The 22,561-nt window shown below is 46.1% G+C and overlaps 1 protein-coding gene across 3 annotated transcripts in view; it reads right to left on the bottom strand.

The window, feature by feature from the left end:
• The window catches only part of LOC143287515 (sodium- and chloride-dependent glycine transporter 2-like), a 44,839-nt gene that overhangs the window by 9,606 nt on the left and 12,672 nt on the right, over positions 1 to 22,561 (bottom strand). For all 3 annotated transcript variants that reach the window (XM_076595553.1, XM_076595555.1, XM_076595556.1), the window contains exons 2-9: positions 20,617 to 20,776; positions 14,552 to 14,683; positions 13,762 to 14,068; positions 12,522 to 12,657; positions 11,418 to 11,552; positions 3,838 to 3,941; positions 3,092 to 3,216; positions 1,368 to 1,480 (exon numbers count right to left, since the gene is read on the bottom strand). In XM_076595553.1, coding sequence (XP_076451668.1) covers positions 1,368 to 1,480; positions 3,092 to 3,216; positions 3,838 to 3,941; positions 11,418 to 11,552; positions 12,522 to 12,657; positions 13,762 to 14,068; positions 14,552 to 14,683; positions 20,617 to 20,776 — 1,212 coding nt within the window. The remainder of the gene's footprint in view (positions 1 to 1,367; positions 1,481 to 3,091; positions 3,217 to 3,837; positions 3,942 to 11,417; positions 11,553 to 12,521; positions 12,658 to 13,761; positions 14,069 to 14,551; positions 14,684 to 20,616; positions 20,777 to 22,561) is intronic.

Genomic DNA, 22,561 nt, shown 5'->3' with positions numbered 1-22,561 from the left:
AAATTTAGAGAAATTGCAACCTCATGATATGTTTTGCAAATCTATCTGTGTTTCATGTGATTTCATGTGATTTTGGTTTTCTCGTGTTTATTCAAACAAATGTGACGTAACAAATGTTGTTTGTGTACCCCTTCATAGGGGCTATGGCCTGATGAATAAATCATCCGTATCCGTATCTCTCTCTCTCTCTCACCATTTGCTTACTGTGCAATTGAGTGTATTTGAATGTCATGTATGTTTTTCTATAACCTTTTGCTATCTTGTGAACATTTTGATTTCATTTCTCTTTGCCGTGAAGGCTGGATGTAAAAAGCATATACATGCTTATTCCACTTCCCTCATTAAAAAAAAAGATTCGTTCGTTCGTTCGTTCATTCGTTCTCTCTCTCTCTCTCTCTCTCTCTTTAAAACAGTTCTGAGTTCCGAGTTCTCTCTCTCTCTCTCTCTCTCTCTCTCACTTTAACATTTGTGATCATAACTTGTGTAAACATGCAGGAAACTGTCCCTCTGTTGTGAACATGACTTTGTAACCACACTCAGTGACATGGGTCTGGGGCCTATCCATTAAACCATCACGAGTTCAGAGTTGTGTCTCTCTGTTCCTTCAAGACCCCCTGACAGATTCTCAAGATTTAAAACGATGAAAAACAGTGTAACATCCCCCCCCCCCCCCCCCCCCCCCCGCCCCCCCCCCCCCTCGCTCCCCCATCCAGAGGCCGCGACATGGTTCTTGGGGATTAGGTCTATCGAGAATCTCTCTCTCTCTTTTTTTTAATTTTTTTTTTAATACCATTTTAATGTCCAAATGATGGCGGAGAAGAAGGCAGAGAAACAGGCATTAAAATTGTACGTTCTGCCATCACTCAGAGCTGGTTATAATGATCACCATGCCGACGTGCTCACACATTGTATAATCATCATCAAAAATAAAATTGCCTCTCGAATTCCTTGATCCACTATGCCCTGATTTCAAAGTAGGTCAAACTTCGGTTGTTATTTTTTGGGTTGTGGAGGGGGGAGTTGGGGGGGGGGAGGGGGGGTGTTCCTTCCTGACTCCTGTCGTGGCTGTGTGGCAAACGTCTGGTTGATTCATTGTGGCTGTCGTTGAACATCGTGACGGTCTCAGTTGCATGAACCGGAAGGGGGGGGGGGGGGAAGCGGGTTGGGGGCGGGGGTAGCGACTAAACACGATTGCCACCAATAAGGGGAGGGGTGGGGAGTGGGGGTGGAGAGGGAGAAGGCATGGCACGTAGTGTCTGGCGAATGTTGATTTAAATACCGATAAGACTTAACATCACCACAACCAGAAACACAAACTTATGGAAACAACGTCACCATGTGACGAAAATCACGATGACGTCATTCACCTGACTGTCCAGGCCCACGGTGAAGAGAACGAGGAAGAACAGCACGGCCCACAGCTGTGGAAGTGGCATGGAGGCCAGGGCATCTGGATACGCAATGAATGCCAGACCAGTTCCTGCCAGGAAGATATGTCGACAGAATGCTGGTTTTGTTTGGTCATATTTTCGTTCCTCTGTCGCTGTCTGTTTGCTTCACATGTGTGACAGACAGACATACCAGCCACACATTCAGCAAAGGAAATGAATACCGTGATATCTTGACAGCTGTATTACAAACACCTCACTACACTTTCAGCTACGCTTTCTTCCTGCAATATGTGAATAATGCATGGCAATATAGCACAACGCAATATCAGATTGATACCATGTCCTCTCACTCTCTCTCTCTCTCTCTCTCTCTCTCTCTCTGTGGGGGTGTGTGATCATATTCATGAACAAAACATTATCATCGCCATTTCTTCTGCTTTTCCTTTTCATCTTCTGTATAAATTGCAGCGTTAAGATAAGAAGACAAACTCTTTGACCGTAGATAAATCACATTAGACATTTTCTGTCATGGCCACAGCTTCTTGGTATCAATAAAGATAGACTATAACAACATGCAGTATCTCATCGACAACAAATAAGGCAATTTGATGCATACATTCATACAAAAAAATTAAAACAACAACAACAACAAAACAACAATACACTCACAAAGAGTACAGCACACAGAATCATTGAGATACTCAATGGTTCACTAATGTAATGGTTTCTGCTTATGTAACCATTATGCAACAGTGCACCGCAGACAACCGCAGCGCAATACAGGACAAGAGAGGTCATATTGCTCAGAACAGGACAGTTCAGTGCACGACAGGACAGTCAGGACACGACAGTTCAGGACATGACAACGCAGGAACGCTACACTACACTACACTGCACTACACTACAGTACACTATATTACATTACACTACACTACACTGCACTGCACTACACTACACTGCACTGCACTGCACTGCACTGCAGTACACTATATTACATTACACTACAGTACACTATATTGCACTACACTACAGTACACTATATTACATTACACTACACTACACTGCACTGCACTGCACTACACTACACTACACTGCACTGCACTGCACTGCACTGCACTGCACTGCAGTACACTATATTACATTACACTACACTGCACTGCACTGCACTACACTACATTACACTGCACTGCACTACACTACAGTACACTACAGTACACTATATTACATTACACTACACTACACTGCACTGCACTGCACTGCACTACACTGCACTGCACTGCACTGCGCTACACTACACTGCACTGCACTACACTACACTGCACTGCACTACACTACACTGCACTATACTACACTGCACTGCACTGCACTACACTGTACTGCACTGCACTACACTGCACTTCACTGCACTACACTACACTACACTGCACCACACTGCACTTCACTGCACTACACTACACTGCACTCCACTGCACTGCACTACACTACACTGCACTACACTGCACTTCACTGCACTACACTACACTACACTGCACTACACTGCACTTCACTGCACTACACTAAACTGCACTCCACTGCACTGCACTACACTACACTGCACTACACTGCACTACACTACACTGCACTATACTGCACTCCACTGCACTGCACTGTACTACACTACACTGCACTACACAATACTACACTACACTGCACTACACTACCTTGTGTCACCACCTTATCCACCGTGGTGTTCTGTACGTGAGCCATGTAGCCCACATAGACGAAGATGACGAAACCAGCGAACACTGACGTCACAGCGTCCAGCACGGGCAGTATGAGGGCATCCCTGGAACAAGTAAACGTAAAGTTCAGTCATTGTCATCGTCAAGTGAAATCAACATAATCGTTTTCGTCATCATATCGATCATCGTCAAAAGCAGCCAATATGACAATGATAAGTAATTCACAAGCCCTTGATGTTGCTTTTAAAAAGAAAATGGCATGGTTAAGACACACACATATACGCATGCACGCACACACACAAATACGCACGCACGCACATGCGCGTACACATACACACACGCACGCACGCACACACACACACACACACACACTTTCCTTCTCCAGACGGATGAGTCACTTCTCGACAGATTTGCTTTTGAACAATTCTTTCGGTTCTCGGACACAAATAGTGTTACGGGCAGGGCTTTCTATACATACATACATATGTACACACACACACACACACACACACACACGCACACACACACACACACACACACACACACACACACACACACACACAGAGTATGTGATATAGTTATAAAACTGTGCGCATATACAACAACAGCCAGAAATAACAGACAGCTGAGGTTACCCCCCAGACTCGCACTGTTTGTAAAAGATGAGCCAAACAGCACGTGCGGGGCGACAGAGGCACGCACAGACACGGCACAGTGTAACCCACCTGTACACGTTGTTGTGGAAGCGGTTGAAGCTGGCCAGAGTGGACACGCCTCCCCAGGCGATGCCAGCCGAGTAGAAGACTTGGGAGGACGCCGCCAGCCACACCTGATCACCAGAGCCTCGCTTTTACAATCTTTATGTTGTGTATATAGTCGTCCATGTGGTCAGTATTGCAAAATCTCCTTTGCACATTACCGGTGTAACGTGCTGAAACTGGCCCCCTTCCCAGTTTAACACCCGGGAGTCAGTCTGGCACTGTCCCAGATTAACTCCCGGGAGTTAATCCGGGTTTGCACCAAATCAGCTAACTCTCCAAGGCGGGCGGGAGGGGGGGGGGGGCTGTTCTGGACAAGGATCAGTTTAACTCTCCAAGGGGGGGGGAGCTGTTCTGGACCAAGTCCAGTTTAACTCTCCGGGGGGGCTGTTCTGGACCAGGTCCAGTTTAACTCTCCAAGGGGTGGGGGGGAGGGTCTGTTCTGGACCAGTTCCACTCTCGGGGGGGGGGGGGGGGGGGGGCTGTTCTAGGATAGTACTAGATTAACTCCCCAGAAGGGAGGCTGTTCTGGACCAGGTCCAGTTTAACTCTCCAAGGGGGGGGGGGGGGGGGCTGTTCTAGGATAGTACTAGATTAACTCCCCAGAAGGGAGGCTGTTCTGGACCAGGTCCAGTTTAACTCTCCAAGGGGGGGGGGGGGGCTGTTTTGGACCAGGTCCAGTTTAACTCTCCAAGGGTGTGGGTGTGTGTGTGTGTGGGGGGCTGTTTTGGACCAGGTCCAGTTTAACTCTCCAAGGGTGTGTGTGTGTGCGTGTGTGTGTGTGGGGGGGGCTGTTCTGGACCAGGTTCAGTTTAACTCTCCAAGGGGGGGGGGGGAGTGGCGGGGGTGGCTGTTCTGGACCAGGTTCAGTTGACCTCTCCAAGGGGGGGGGGGAGTGGCGGGGGTGGCTGTTCTGGACCAGGTTCAGTTTACCTCTCCAAGGGGGGTGGGGGGGGGGGCTGTTCTGGACCAGTTCCAGTTTCACTCTGGGGGGTGGGTGGGGGGTGTTCTAGGCTAGTACTAGATTAACTCCCCAGAAGAGAGGCTGTTCTGGATAAGGTCCAGTTCAACTCTCTAGGGGGGCTGTTCTGGGCTAGTACTAGATTAATTCCCCAGAAGGGAAGCCTGTTTTTGGCCAGGTCCAGTTCAACTGCCTAGGGGGGCTGTTTTGGGCTAGTACTAGATTAATTCCCCAGAAGGGAAGCCTGTTTTTGGCCAGGTCCAGTTCAACTGCCTAGGGGGGCTGTTCTGGGCTAGTACTAGATTAATTCCCCAGAAAGGAAGCCTGTTTTTGGCCAGGTCCAGTTCAGCTCTCTGGGGGGGCTGTTCTGGGCTAGTACTAGATTAATTCCCCAGAAAGGAAGCCTGTTTTTGGCCAGGTCCAGTTCAGCTCTCTGGGGGGGCTGTTCTGGGCTAGTACTAGATTAATTCCCCAGAAAGGAAGCCTGTTTTTGGCCAGGTCCAGTTCAGCTCTCTAGGGGGGCTGTTCTGGGCAAGTACTAGATGAACTCCCCAGATAGGAGGCTGTTTTTGGCCAGGTCCAGTTCAACTCTCTTGGGGGGCTGTTCTGGGCTAGTACTAGATGAACTCCCCAGATGGGAGGCTGTTTTTGGCCAGGTCCAGTTCAACTGCCTAGGGGGGCTGTTTTGGGGCAGGTCCAGTTTCACCTTGTAGAGAGTGTCTGTGAGGTGTTCGAATGTGTATGAAGTGTTTTACCTAAGCGTACTGCATTTTTAGTGTGAGATGTGTGTGTGTGTGTGTGTGTGTGTGTGTGTGTGAGAGAGAGAGAGAGAGAGAGAGAGAGAGAGAGAGAGAGAGTGTGTGTGTGTGCGTGTGTGTGTGTGTGTGAGTGTGTGTGTGTGTGAATATTATGCATGTATTTAAAATGTGATTGTTTACGTGATCATTCTTACGTCAGCGTGCTTCATTTCATAACTGAATTATATGTGTATATGAGTGGAGGTATAAGTGATATTGAATTGAGTGTTTAATTTGTGATATACGCATCGTATTTTATCATCTTATTATGATATGTTTACTTCCTTTTTTGTCTTAGTTCTGTTGACTCACTTGCGTAAACAAACTGAGTCTATGTTATAACCTGGTGTTTGGTTGTGTGTGTGAGTGTGTGTGTATGTGTGTGTGTGTGTGTGTGTGTGTGTGTGTGTGTGTGTGTGTGTGTGTGTATCTGTGTGTGTCTGTGTGTGTGCATGTCTGTGTGTCAGCGGTAAACTTTAACATTGCCATTTCCTTTGCAAATACCAAATTTGGCTTAAAAGTGGTAGGAAAAAAATCTTCACAGTCATACCAATAATAGTTTGTAAGTCTCCTGCATTAAGCCGTGTTTCCGGATCATTAACGATTTATTTCGTCAGGCTATACTTGGTATGAAGATGGCATGACCTCGTTTTTCTTGTTCGCAATTACAGGGAAAGAAATATAAATTCTGGACAGAATACATGGTGGTGTGTCCATCGAGATCGATGATGACCATCGTTGTCATCCAGCTGGGGGATGGGGTGAGGGTGGTGGTGGGGTGGGGGGGGAGGATGCTCATGAATCTATCTGTGAATGCGCAGATGGCTGAATAGTCCAATCTGCGCACGAAATGTTCGCTGACAGTTGGGGCAGACAAAGACAGGCATATCATTGTCAGGGAGCTTGTTTGCCCGTGACTTTCTGGCCTGCCTCTTCTGAACAGCTGCAGCAGTCCTGTTGGCCTCGCACAACTTGGCGCCTTTGTGCACAGCAGCGCGCCATTTGTCACGGTCCACTGCAGATTCCTTCCAGGAGTCAGGGTTGATATCAAACGCTTTAAGAGAGACTTTCAGAGTATCTCTGAAGCGCTTCTTCTGACCTCCGTGTGATCTCTTCCCTTGTTGCAGCTCGCCATAGAAGAGCCTTTTGGGCAGCCGATGGTCTGGCATGCGCGCCACGTGTCCAGCCCAGCGAAGCTGGGACTGCATCAGGATGGTGAAGATGCGAGCACCTCTGTATCTGGGGTCCTGTCTTGCCACTTGATGTTCAGTAGCTTCCTGAGGCATGTTGTGTGGAAGTGGTTCAGCTTCTTGGCATGTCGTTGGTACACTGTCCAAGTTTCGCAGGCGTGCAGTAGTGTGGGGAGAACTACTGCTCTGTAGACCTTTAGCTTGGTCTCAAGACTAATGCCTCTTCTGTTCCAGACATTTGCACTGAGTCTGCCAAAGTTGCGCTTGCTCTTGCAATCCAGACGTTCACTTCATCGTCGATGGTCGCATTTCGTGACAGTGTGCTGCCAAGGTATGTGAACCGCTCCACCGCACTGAGTCTCTGACCGTTGACTGTGATGTTGGGCTCAACGTGGGGTTTCCCTGGGGCTGGCTGATGAAGAACTTCAGTTTTCCTCGTGCTGATGATAAGGCCGAAGTTCCTGCTGGCAGTGGCAAACTTGTCGACGCTGAGTTGCATGTCAGCTTCAGATCCAGCATTGAGGGCACAATCATCAGCAAACAAAAAGTCTCTGATGATGTCTGTCATGACCTTCGTTTTTGCTTGAAGCCTTCTGAGGTTAAACAACTTGCCATCTGTTCGGTACTTTAGGCCGATTCCAACATCGCCATCTCTGAAGGCATCAGTAAGCATTGCAGAGAACATGAGGCTGAACAGCGTTGGTGCCAGGACGCAGCCTTGCTTGACACCATTTGTGACAGCAAAAGGAGCAGATGTTTCGCCATCGTCCTGGACTCGAGCCTGCATGCCTTCATGGAATTGGCTGACCAAGGAAATAAATTTCCGAGGGCATCCGTACTTGGCCATGATCTTCCACAGTCCCTCTCTACTCACGGTGTCGAAGGCCTTAGTGAGGTCGACATAGGTGGAGAACAGATCAGCATTTTGCTCCTGACATTTCTCTTGCAGCTGCCTTGCAGCAAACACCATGTCGGTGGTTCCGCGCTCTTTCCGGAATCCACATTGGCTCTCAGGCAAATGACCTTGGTCAAGGTGTGCTGTGAGGCGGTTTAGTAGGATCCTGGCAAGTATCTTGCCTGCGATAGAGAGCAAGGAAATGCCCCGATGGTTATCACAGGCTTGCCGGTTCCCCTTTCGCTTGTACAAGTGAATGATAGATGCATCTTTGAAATCCTGGGGGATCGTCTCTTCTTTCCACATGAGTGAGTACAGCTGATGAAGCTTCTCAGTCAGCACAGTGCCTCCATCCTTGTAGACCTCTGCTGGTATGGAGTCTGAGCCAGGTGCTTTGCCACTGGATAGCAGACGGATTGCTTTCTGGGTCTCAAGAAGTGTTGGCAGATCGTCCAGTGCTTCGTTGATGGGGACTTGTGGGAGACGGTCTATGGCTTCATCATTTATGGAGGAAGGGCGATTTAAGACACTGTTGAAGTGCTCAGCCCAGCGTTCGAGAATTTTTTCCTTCTCGGTGATCAACGTATTCCCATCTGCACTGAGGAGGGGGGATGATCCTGAGGATGTGGGGCCGTAGACTTCTTTTAAGGCATCATAGAACCTCTTCATATCGTGCCTGTCAGCATATCCCTGGATCTCATCAGCTTTGTCACTCAGCCACTTATCCTGCATCTGGCGTAACTTTTGCTGAACAGTCCTGCGGATGGCATCGTACGCATCCTTTTTTGATGTGGACTTTGGGTTGCTCAGGTAGGCTTGATGCAGACGGCGTTTCTCATCCAGAAGCTGCTTGATTTTATCACAGTTTTCATTAAACCAGTCTTTGTGCTTTCTGGTCATGGGTCCCAGGGTCTCTGAAGCTGTACTATAGATCAGCTCACGCAGGGTCCTCCAGTCAGACTCCACATTCTGGTTGTCCAGAGAGGCGGATTCCAGACGATCTTCCAGCAGCTCCACAAAGGACTGTTTGATGGTGATGTTATTCAGCTTAGCGATGTTGAGCCGTTTTGGAGCCTTCTGGCCTTGGGGGCGTCTCTTGGGCTGGATTCGAATATTCAGCTTCGAGACTACAAGGCGATGGTCTGTCCAACACTCGGCGCCGCACATGGTCTTTGTTACACGTACATCTTGCCTATCCCTTTTCCTGACGATGACGTAATCTATGAAATGCCAATGCTTTGAGCGAGGGTGCATCCATGACGTCCTGTTACGGGTAGGGAGGCAGAAAACTGTGTTGGTTATCAGCAGTTCGTGCTCTGCACAAGTCTGAAGCAAAAGCAATCCATTTGGGTTGCAGTGGCCCACACCGTGCTTTCCAATCACTCCATCCCAGGAGATGTAGTCAGAGCCGACTCTAGCATTGAAGTCCCCAAGAATGATGAGCTTGTCTGCTTTAGGGATAGCAGCAATGACAGAGTGAAGGTCCTCGTAGAACTTCACCTTCACTTCATCCGGGTTGGTCATGGTTGGGGCATAGGCACTGACAATAGTGAGGTGCTTCTGGCCAGATGCCAGTGGGAGTTTCATGGTCATAAGCCTATCGTTGACTCCCTTTGGGATTCCAGCTAGCTTGCTGACAAGTGCTGTTTTTACTGCAAAACCAACGCCAGCCTCACGTCGCTCTTCGCTTCCTCGTCCACTCCAGAAGAAGGTGTAACCAGATCCCCGTTCACAGAGCTCGCCTTCGCCTGTAAGCCGAGTCTCACTCAAGGCTGCGATGTCAATGTTGTATCTGGCGAGTTTGGATGCAACTAGTGCCGTTCTCCTTTGGGGTCTGTCCGTGTTATCTCTGTCCAGGAGAGTCCTTATGTTCCAAGCACCAATGGTGAGAGGAACGATCCTTGTTTTTTTCTTTTCTTTCTTTTTGTTTCGACCGCTGATGTAGGGTCCCCGCCAGCCGCGGTATGCTGGCCAGGGTGATATGGAGCAGGCAATTTTTAGGGCACCTTTTCTAGCCCCTTCCTCATGCCAAGGAGGTGAGCAGTGCATTCCTAAAGAGGGCTGCTCAGACGGCTGCCGAGCTCCATCGCTGCTCCTGTCGACGAAGAACGACCCTATGGCCTGAGCCACCTGCGTGCAGGTCTGCGGCTGCAACTGCCAGTGTACCCACACCTGTCGTTTCGTCGCTCGCCTGTCGCCACAGGACTTGGAGGTGATGAAATGATGAAGGATGAAAGGTCATTTTGGATGACAGATGACTTGCGCGATGAGTTTATTTAAAGTGAAGAGGAGTTGCGCAACGTCGACCTCACTCTCTCGTCCGGGTCCACCAATTTCCAGTGGCAAGACTAAGTCGAGACGACTGGAGGATGAGCACGGATGCAGTGGATGACCAAGATATCCTTTCGGTGTCTCATCTTGCTCTCTGCACTCCACAGTGCGTTGCTGTAACCGCCTTCCTCTCCGTTGAACCGACAGGTTTCTTCCGCAGATTCTGCCGGATCCAGACTTCGCATGCATGGGTAGACACACCCCGGGGGCCAACTGCGTGTGGCATGCACACAGCACAGTGGAGCTAGATGGCCGTCGGTGGCTCTCCTGAGCCGACGCCCTTTTATGGATCTCCATAAGGGTGTCTAGCCACCCGCCTCACCAGTCCCGGAAGGGAGCAGTGGGAGTGCCGGTTTAGTCGCCGGCAACCCGACCCTGAACAGGTTGTACTGGATTACAGGTTACCAGTAGCAGATCTAATGACCTGACCTGACCACATACAGTGACACTAAATACAACATCAACGCGTTTACTGCATATGAATATTCTAATATGGACACTGAATTAATTAGAATGAACATACAATAAAATTGAAATGACGGTTTCACTGAGTTTCGCCAGCTTTGTCTAGGCTGGTCTGTGCAGATCTTGTTTTTTCTTGTTTGCAGATAAAAGAACGGAAATACAAATTCTGGTAAGAACACATATAGTGACACAAACTATATTATCAACGTGTTTACTGCATATGAATATTTCAAAGTGGATACTGAATTAACTAGAATGAACATAAAAGAGAAACTGAATCGACCATGTCGAAGTTTCACGGCGAGTGTAACTAAACCTGTCGAACATCTATCTAGATCCGGAGAAAACGGCTAAATGTTGCAGTGTGCTTGAGGCGATGGCAACGTCTTATCCGCGGACTTTAAAGAATTCTTAAATGCTCGAGATATACCCAAATAACATGATTTAAACAGTGGTATCACTCAGAATTCTGCAATCGATTTATCACGCTAAAAATTTTTTTTTTAAACATACTTAAATGTTAATTTTTGAACGTCATTGATAGATCCGCATAGTGCTGTGACTGAGACAGTTTCTTTCCACCTGAACATGCTGGGTTCAAATCTGTGCTCAGGCCTTCTTTTTATTATTATTCGGAGCTTTATGATAACAATTACAGAACACATTTTAATGATTGAAATCATTTATCTGTTTATTTATTTTTAAGTGCATCACAAGTGATTCTTGAAGGCCTTGCCTATCTTGTTTATTATGAGTCAGTGTACTTTGAAACGTGGGAGTATGTTCGGACTTTGTGTTGGTCTGTAAATGTAATGGCTATGCTGTTTTACATGTCGCCTTTTAATCTGTAACCTGGGAACAGTTTATCTTTATGAGGTAATAAAGTGTTCTTGCATCATGTAGGTTACCTGCCAGTCCAGCAGACGGTGCCATTTGGGGACCAGGTAGAAGATCACTCCGTCCACAGCACCAGGAAGCAGGGACCCTCTGATCAGCAGTGCCAGCAGCACCACGTAGGGCAGGACTGCCGCCACGTACATCACCTGTGTCATCGTCACCATCATCGTCGTCATCCTCCTAATCGTCATCATTGTTATGTTGTCAGTCATCAACAGCCGTCATCAACGAAGTTGTTACTTCCGGCAATGCTGTTGGTATCTTCGCCGTCTTTGTTTTTATTGTCGGTGTTATCGTTGGTGTCTCATGCTTTATCATCGTCGTTGGTGTCTTTAGCGTTGTTTATGTTAGTTTTATTGTCGGTGTTGCGCGTGCGCGACTCTCTCTCTCTCTCTCTCTGTGTGTGTGTGTGTGTGTGTGTGTGTGTGTGTGTGTGTGTGTAGAACATTCTCAAGATGGATTGTTTCTTACATTGAGATTGACTAGTACGGTAACGAGCTTTGTCAACTGGAAATCCATCGTGTGAGAAGAAGCATCATTCTCATTATCTTCCTCGTTGTCATTAACGTCCGTCTTGTTTCTATCATCATCACCATGATCATTGCCATCATCGAGCATGTTGCTGTCATTACGCTAAGGTACCCAGGTTGACTTTAGCTTACAGCTGGGCCAACAGCAAGGTGATGGCTGTATGATCAATGGTTTCTACATTGCAATGGGAAGTCATTTACAGCTTAGTCTTTTGTGAAGGACTATGACTCTCAAACCAGGAGGCAAGATTGCAATGGCTCTTAGTGCTGCAGCCTGGGGGCAAGTTGGCCTTTGGGAACCATCCCAACACCGACTGCTCCGAAAAACCTTTTGATCGAGAGCGTGGGGATGTAACTTGGGCAAGACATTCTCTACCATAATCAAATTCTAGCCCAGATAGTCAGGACAGCAGTTGCCTCCTATGCTGTTCTGGTGGTCTTAGTCGGACACGACTGACTATCACACATTTCCATCATCATCATCATCATCATCATCATCATCATCACTGTCAATTGAGTCAGGTTACGACAGGAGTGGGCAGTGGTAGCAGGATGGACACTGATCACAATCGGACCCTGTCTGACCTTTCCAGAGGTCTTGATGTCCTTGAAGAGGCAGAAGAAGACCACAGCCCAGGCCGCCAGCAGACACAGCACAAGCTGCCATCGCAGGTCCCCCAGGTCACCGATACTGTGGCCCCTGTCCTGCAGCACGTGATTCCTGGTCCACAGTCACCACACGGGGCACTTCAGAGACAGGTAAAGTCAGTGCAGCTCAAACAATTTCAATTTAATTCATCCCCAACTACGTTAGTGTCAACACAACTGCTAGTCCCTTGATATTTGGATCCACAACACTTGGGTCAACCGATCCTGAATCCATTGACAATTAGAATGTTGTCCATGTCGAAAGATCCAAGTGTTGATAATCCTGGTGGTCAGTGAATCCCAGAGTTGCTAAATCCTAGCTACATAAAAATCCATTGATCCACTGAATCCCTTACACTGTGCAAACAATATAAATATCATTTTTCAATTAATACAATGAATTCATCACACTCTCATAAACAATACGATAGTGACATAAGTTGGATATCTTCACATTGTGGGTTTCTTTAAAATCATTGTCATGATATATTAGCAAAATGGGAGCAAGACGTGTTTTAAACGCTGTTGAAACTTCTTTGCAGAAAACATAAAGAATTTTTTAATGCATATATTTCACAAGTGATGTAATGATGTGTTTAATTTGTTAAATGTACATTGTTTATATGAAATTTTAACATGTAGATGATTGTTTATTTTTCCGTTGAGAAAATATTCCATATATATCAAAGGAGCGTGCGATAAACACATGAGATTTGATTAGTTTTGTATGCATTGTTTCAGTGAATTAGGCATGTTTTAACTTCTGTTGTATCATTTGATTTCATGTCTTTTTTCAATTTGGTGGATAAAATCACGAAGCTGCATAGTTAAACACATACAGAATAACCCAAGACTTATCCTCCAATGACAAATGATCTCATAAATGCGGTTCGTTGGTTCCTTGTCAGCATCTCTCAATGGCTGATTGCTTGATCATTTGAAGTGTATACTCAGTGATATCCGTAAACTAACGACATGGTTTACATTCTTTGCTTGGTAGCCAGTTTGCAATTACTGCTGACTTGATTCCAAGCTGGCTGGCTGGTTGTTTTAAGTGGCTAGGAGTTTTAATGCAATTTTTGTGGTTGTAAAATTTGTGTCATCAACTGTTGGTAAGCTGATAAAACTTCCTAACACTCTGGTTTCCCCAAATTCATTTTACATAACCTGTACTTACGACCAAAACTGGACCACCGATGACTCTGCCTTCATCACGCTCTCTGTGATGTTCACTGATGTCATATTTGCAACGTCAGAGACAGAAGGGGGAGGAGAAGAGAAGGCCAAGGTGAGGTTATCCCGGTCCGCAGTCTGATCCACAGCGCCTACAGGTATGCAGGGCTGGGTGTTCCACCAGTTTTGGCAGGAGGCCCACGGCAGGGTGCTGCTGAACGACATGGCCAGATAGTACAGGGCCCAGGAGATGATGACGTTGTAGTACAGGGACACCACTGACGTCAGAATCACCATGCCGTAACCTATGCCTGTACAGACGTTGAGACATTCACTGTGGATGTGCTGATGAACGTAGGAAGGGGGAAGGGAAGAAAAGGTGCTAAGGAGTTCGCGTTGTTTATGGCCCGCAGAAAGAAGATAATGACGCTATTTCCTGAGGCACAAAGCTACATATATTCTACGAATTTATCATCATTTCAATATCAAATCAAAATAATTGATCACATATATACACATCAGGGATAACAACAAGAGGCATACAGACCTAGAGAGGTAGCCCAAGACGGAGAAAAAAAAACAAAAAACCCTCATAGAAAGAGAGAAACAAGCGATGGTGGCTAATGACAGACGGCGAGAGAACCCAGCTTACATATGGACACCTGGAAATATCATTTCAAATTAGACACGGCTCTGTCTGGTCTAAACGAGACAAGGACAGCCGTGACAAACACACAGGCAGACAGAATTACCAACCATTACCACTGTGAACAAAAGACTCGGTTCTGACCAACCTCTGAAGAGCGGGCAGACGATCCAGACCCTGCCAGGCCCCAGGTTGGAGAACTGACAGACAGACATCTCCAGAAAGAACATGGGCACTCCACATACCGCCATGGCCAGCAGGTAGGGGATCAGGAACGCCGCTGAAACCACACAGGTATCCAAGGTGGACAGGGATGGATCCCTGTGATTGTTGTGGACAGGTACCGTGTCAACAGGATGGTTACTCAAGGTACTGTATTGTATTATATTGTATTGTATTGTATTATATTGTACTGCATTGTGTTGTGTTGTGTTGTATTGTACTGTGTATTGTATCGTATTATATTGCATTGTGTATCGTATTGAATTGTATTGTGTTTCGTTGCGTTGCATTTTATTGTATTGCATTGCATTGTATCGTATTGTGTTGTGTTGTGTTGTGTTACGTTGCGTTGCATTGTATTGCATTGAATGGTGTATTGTATTGTGCTGCGTTTCGTTGTGTTGCATTGTATTGCAATGAATGGTGTTGTACTGTATTGTATTGTATTGCATTGTATTCTATTGTATTGTATGGTATCACACTTCAGTCACAACAGAGTTCAGTGCATGAAGATTCGGGCTTCTATCCACGGAGTGCACCGCCATAATCTTGAGTCACTCTCTTCTTGTCTCTTCGCGTGTTTGTGTTTGTAAATGTAGCGATGTGGATGTTTCTCCAGAATTTCTCTTTAGACCACTCTCTTATTACAGTGGATTCTTTTACGCGAGAAAAGCGCACATGTACATTGGACCTCACCCGAAAGACTACCACTGTACCAACGTACCATTACGTTATGCCAGCATACCACTGTACCAACGTACCATTACCTAATACCAGCATACAACTGTACCCACGTACCATTACCTAATGCCAGCATACCACTGTACCAACGTACCATTACTTAATGCCAGCATACCACTGTACCCACGTACCATTACCTAATGCCAGCATACCACTGTACCAACGTACCATTACCTAATACCAGCATACCACTGTACCAACGTACCATTACCTAATGCCAGCAACCGCTTTACCAACGTACCATTACCTAATACCAGCATACCACTGTACCAGCGTACCATTACCTAAAGCAAGCATACCACTGTACCAACGTACTATTATGTTATGCCAGCATACCACTGTACCAACGTACCATTACCTAATGCCAGCATACCACTGTACCAACGTACCGTTACGTTATGCCAGCATACCATTGTACCAACGTACCATTACGTTATGCCAGCATACCACTGTACCAACGTACCATTATGTTATGCCAGCATAGTACTGTACCAACGTGCCATTACGTTATGATAGCATACCACTGTACCCACGTACCATTACCTAATGCCAGCATACCACTGTACCAATGTACCATTACGTTATGATAGCATACCACTGTACCAACGTACCATTACCTATTGCCAGCTTACCACTGTACCAACGTGCCATTACCTAATGCCAGTTTACCACTGTACCAACGTACCATTACGTTATGATAGCATACCACTGTACCAACGTACCATTACCTAATGCCAGCATACCACTGTACCAACGTACCGTTACGTTATCATAGCATACCACTGTACCAACGTACCATTACGTTATGATAGCATACCACTGTACCCACGTACCATTACCTAATGCCAGCATACCACTGTACCAACGTACCATTACGTTATGATAGCATACAACTGTACCAACGTACCATTACCTAATACCAGCAACCGCTTTACCAACGTACCATTACCTAATACCAGCATACCACTGTACCAGCGTACCATTACCTAAAGCAAGCATACCACTGTACCAACGTACTATTATGTTATGCCAGCATACCACTGTACCAACGTACCATTACCTAATGCGAGCATACCACTGTGCCAACGAACCATTACCTAATGCCAGCTTACCACTGTACCCACGTACCATTACGTTATGTCAGCATGCCACTGTACCCACGTACCATTACGTTATGTCAGCATACCACTGTACTAACGTACCATAATGTTATGCCAGCATACCACTGTACCAACATGCCATAACCTAATGCCAGCATACCACTGTACCAACGTACCATTACCTAATGCGAGCATACCACTGTACCAGCGTACCATTACCTAATGCCAGCATACCACTGTACCAACGTACCATTACCTAATGCCAGCATACCACTGTACCAGCGTACCATTACCTAATGCCAGCATACCACTGTACCAGCGTACCATTATCTAATGCCAGCATACCACTGTACCAACGTACCATTACCTAATGCCAGCATACCACTGTACCAACGTACCGTTACGTTATCATAGCATACCACTTTACCAACGTACCATAACCTAATGCCAGCATACCATTGTACCAACGTATCATTACGTTATGACAGCATACCACTGTACCAATGTACCATTATGTTATGCCAGCATAGTACTGTACCAACGTGCCATAACCTAATGCCAGCATACCACTGTACCAACGTACCATTACCTAATGCCAGCATACCACTGTACCAGCGTACCATTACCTAATGCCAGCATACCACTGTACCAACGTACCATTACGTTATGTCAGCATACCACTGTACTAACGTACCATTATGTTATGCCAGCATACCATTGTACCAACGTGCCATAACCTAATGCCAGCATACCACTGTACCAGCGTACCATTACCTAATGCCAGCATACCACTGTACCAGCGTACCATTACCTAATGCCAGCATACCACTGTACCAACGTACCATTACCTAATGCCAGCATACCACTGTACCAGCGTACCATCACCTAATGCCAGCATACCACTGTACCAGCGTACCATTATCTAATGCCAGCATACCACTGTACCAACGTACCATTACCTAATGCCAGCATACCACTGTACCAACGTACCGTTACGTTATCATAGCATACCACTGTACCAACGTACCATTACGTTATGATAGCATACCACTGTACCCACGTACCATTACCTAATGCCAGCATACCACTGTACCAACGTACCATTACCTAATGCCAGCTTACCACTGTACCAACGTACCATTACGTTATGATAGCATACCACTTTACCAACGTACCATTACCTAATACCAGCATACCGCTGTACCAGCGTACCAATACCTAAAGCAAGCATACCACTGTACCAAAGTACTATTATGTTATGCCAGCATACCACTGTACCAACGTACCATTACCTAATGCGAGCATACCACTGTACCAACGTGCCATAACCTAATGCCAGCATACCACTGTACCAACGTACCATTACCTAATGCGAGCATACCACTGTACCAACGTACCATTACCTAATGCCAGCTTACCACTGTACCCACGTACCATTACGTTATGTCAGCATACCACTGTACCCACGTACCATTACGTTATGTCAGCATACCACTGTACCAACGTACCATTATGTTATGCCAGCATACCACTGTACCAACATGCCATAACCTAATGCCAGCATACCACTGTACCAACGTACCATAATGTTATGCCAGCATACCACTGTACCAACATGCCATAACCTAATGCCAGCATACCACTGTACCAACGTACCATTACCTAATGCGAGCATACCATTGTACCAACGTACCATTACGTTATGCCAACATACCACTGTACCAACGTACCATTACGTTATGCCATCTTACCACTGTACCCATGTACCATTACGTTATGATAGCATACCACTTTACCAACGTACCATAACCTAATGCCAGCATACCATTGTACCAACGTACCATTACGTTATGCCAGCATACCACTGTACCAACGTACCATTATGTTATGCCAGCATAGTACTGTACCAACGTGCCATAACCTAATGCCAGCATACCACTGTACCAACGTACCATTACCTAATGCCAGCATACCATTGTACCAACGTACCATTACGTTATGTCAGCATACCACTGTACCAACGTACCGTTATGTTATGCCAGCATACCACTGTACCAACGTACCATTACCTAATGCCAGCATACCACTGTACCAACGTACCATTACGTTATGTCAGCATACCACTGTACTAACGTACCATTATGTTATGCCAACATACCACTGTACCAACGTGCCATAACCTAATGCCAGCATACCACTGTACCAACGTACCATTACCTAATGCCAGCATACCACTGTACCAGCGTACCATTCCCTAATGCCAGCATACCACTGTACCAAAGTTCCATTACCTAATGCCAGCATACCACTGTACCAGCGTACCATTACCTAATGCCAGCATACCACTGTACCAGCGTACCATTACCTAATGCCAGCATACCACTGTACCAGCGTACCATTACCTAATGCCAGCATACCACTGTACCAACGTACCATTACCTAATGCCAGCATACCACTGTACCAACGTACCGTTACGTTATCATAGCATACCACTGTACCAACGTACCATTACGTTATGATAGCATACCACTGTACCCACGTACCATTACCTAATGCCAGCATACCACTGTACCAACGTACCATTACGTTATGATAGCATACAACTGTACCAACGTACCATTACCTAATGCCAGCTTACCACTGTACCAACGTACCATTACCTAATGCCAGCTTACCACTGTACCAACGTACCATTACCTAATACCAGCATACCGCTGTACCAGCGTACCATTACCTAAAGCAAGCATACCACTGTACCAACGTACTATTATGTTATGCCAGCATACCACTGTACCAACGTACCATTACCTAATGCGAGCATACCACTGTAGCAACGTACCATTACCTAATGCCAGCTTACCACTGTACCCACGTACCATTACGTTATGTCAGCATACCACTGTACCTACGTACCATTACGTTATGTCAGCATACCACTGTACCCACGTACCATTATGTTATGCCAGCATACCACTGTACCAACATGCCATAACCTAATGCCAGCATACCACTGTACCAACGTACCATTACCTAATGCGAGCATACCATTGTACCAACGTACCATTACGTTATGCCAACATACCACTGTACCAACGTACCATTACGTTATGCCATCTTACCACTGTACCCACGTACCATTACGTTATGATAGCATACCACTTTACCAACGTACCATAACCTAATGCCAGCATACCACTGTACCAACGTACCATTACGTTATGCCAGCATACCATTGTACCAACGTACCATTACGTTATGCCAGCATACAACTGTACCAACGTACCATTATGTTATGCCAGCATAGTACTGTACCAACGTGTCATAACCTAATACCAGCATACCACTGTACCAACGTACCATTACCTAATGCCAGCATACCACTGTACCAACGTACCATTACGTTATGTAAGCATACCACTGTACCAACGTACCATTATGTTATGCCAGCATACCACTGTACCAACGTACCATTACCTAATGCCAGCATACCACTGTACCAACGTACCATTACGTTATGTCAGCATACCACTGTACTAACGTACCATTATGTTATGCCAGCATACCACTGTACCAACCTAATGCCAGCATACCACTGTACCAACGTACCATTACGTAATGCCAGCATACCACTGTACCAACGTACCATTACCTAATGCCAGCATACCACTGTACCAGCGTACCATTACCTAATGCCAGCATACCACTGTACCAACGTACCATTACCTAATGCCAGCATACCACTGTACCAGCGTACCATTATCTAATGCCAGCATACCACTGTACCAACGTGCCATAACCTAATGCCAGCATACCACTGTACCAACGTACCATTACCTAATGCCAGCACACCACTGTATCCAATCTAGTAAGCCAATGTACCACTGCTGTCAGTTCACTTGCAGCAATTTAAATGTTCCGGATTAGAGTGTGACCTTAACTAATAATCGTGACGATGTCAATTTAAATAATGGTGACTATGACGTCGCCACCGGCAAGCAGAGTAAGACAGGTCCAATGATAGTGACAATCATGATATTCACGGGAATAACAGCGACCACGACAATGATACAACGACGCTAAAGACGATGATGACACCAGTGACAACGACGATAACTAGATGATGATGATGTGGAGGAGGAGGAGGAGTACCTCCGCCGTTTGTGTAGCAGACGTAGGGGAACCTCCAGACGTTACCCAGACCCACCAGACAGCCGACAGTGGAGAAGAGGAACTCCAGCCAGTTGCTCCAATTGCCTCGTGCTGACTTTTCCACCATCTTGTGCACGGTCCTTGTTTTTTCACACACGTTCTGTTGGGGACATGTGTCATTTAAAGTCAGTACACACACACACACACACACACACACGCACACACAGATGACAGGACAAAGGGTTTACTGTTCATCGGCCTCAGGCCATTATACAAATACATCGGAAGGATGTGTGTGTGTGTGTGTGTGTGTGTGTGTGTGTGTGGAGGGGTGGGGTTGGGGGTCAGGGTCTGGGTGCGGTCGGGGGTTTGGGGGAAGGGGGGGTGTCAGAAGGGGTATAGGTACAATCTGAATAAACATATCAGCAGCAAGAAAATTGTTATAATATCAGTTAGAGTGCTGGTAAAGAACTCGGAACTCAGAACTCAAAACGTTTTTTATTCAAGGATTGAGATTTTAAGCATGGCCCATTCTTCCAACCTGTCCCTGTTAATCGACATCAGTTACAGTAACACGAGAGAGAGAGAGAGAGAGAGAGAGAGAGAGAGAGAGAGAGAGAGAGAGAGGTAGAGAGAGAGAGAGAGAGAGAGAGAGGTGCAAGTGTGATATGCTTTTCACAGATTAGGCCATAGCCTCTGTCACTGGAAAGAGAGAGAGAGAGAGAGAGGGGGGGGGGGAAGGAATACAGACAAACAGGGAGACAAAGCTAGAGTATGTCAGACAGACAGACAGACAGACAAACAGGTTGACAGACTCAGAGACTCGAGAATTTTCATTTTTAGTCCAATGTGTACGTGTAGAATATAATTTTGCACATACCTCTTTGCTAAAAACCATGCAAGAAGAACAAATGTAACCACAATCGAGAAAGAGAGAGAGAGAGAGAGAGAGAGAGAGAGAGAGAGAGAGAGCGAAACGATGTTTCACTGAACTTTGAAAACTTACCACAACTGTACTGAACTTTTATGGGTATTATCTCTTTTCGAGCTGATTGAATTATAAAGCCCAATCATTGAGGTCAGGCATATAGATACGCCTACCACTTCATACGGTCTGTTTGAACATGATGCATGATGTTATTATGATATTTTCCTTCGACATCAATCTCCCTAACCAGGACAAGTGCCAAAAGCACTGACGCCCATGGAACACGTGTTCTGCTTGTTTTAACCAACAACGAGAAGGAATGGATAATGAACTGTTCACCAATGTACGTTTTTGTTAACATGATACCACTGATCTTAAATGTAAGCTTTGAATATCATTTGTTACACCTGTGTCGGGGATTATATTTGAAGCTACTCTCTTTAGACATTCAGTCTGAAAATAATTAACCTGTTTTTAATCGTTTAATCCCTGTGCAATATAGTTTTTACTGTCATCTAATTTTGTAGGTGTTTGAAGGTAGTATCTCTTGACAAGCTGGTTGAATGAGCCTTCAGATCGGAATGTAATTACGCCTACTACTTTATGCTGTAAATGTGTTTACAAGTCTCCTGCCTGGGACAAACATGGAAAACTCAGAAGACACCCCCCTCCCCAAATCCCCGCCACCAAGCCCACCACACACCATCTCCCCTATTCCCGTCTGCCCCCTCCGCCCCACCCCCTCTCTCTGTTACACAGACACACACAGACACACACACACACACAAACACACACGCACGCACTACACACACGCACACACACGCGCACGTACACACACACACACACACACAAATACACAGACAGACGGACACACACACACACACACACACACACACACACACACACACACACACACACACACAGAGAGAGAGAGAGAGAGAGAGAGAGAGAGAGATAGAGAGAGTCTGATACAAACAAGAACAAATAAACCACAAACGAGATAATTAATCAATAAAT

Source organism: Babylonia areolata, chromosome 11 (assembly GCF_041734735.1).
Source record: "Babylonia areolata isolate BAREFJ2019XMU chromosome 11, ASM4173473v1, whole genome shotgun sequence".
Taxonomy (NCBI): domain Eukaryota; kingdom Metazoa; phylum Mollusca; class Gastropoda; order Neogastropoda; family Buccinidae; genus Babylonia; species Babylonia areolata.
The sequence above is the reverse complement of the archived record's forward strand: the minus strand, read 5'-3'. Positions and strand labels throughout refer to the sequence as shown.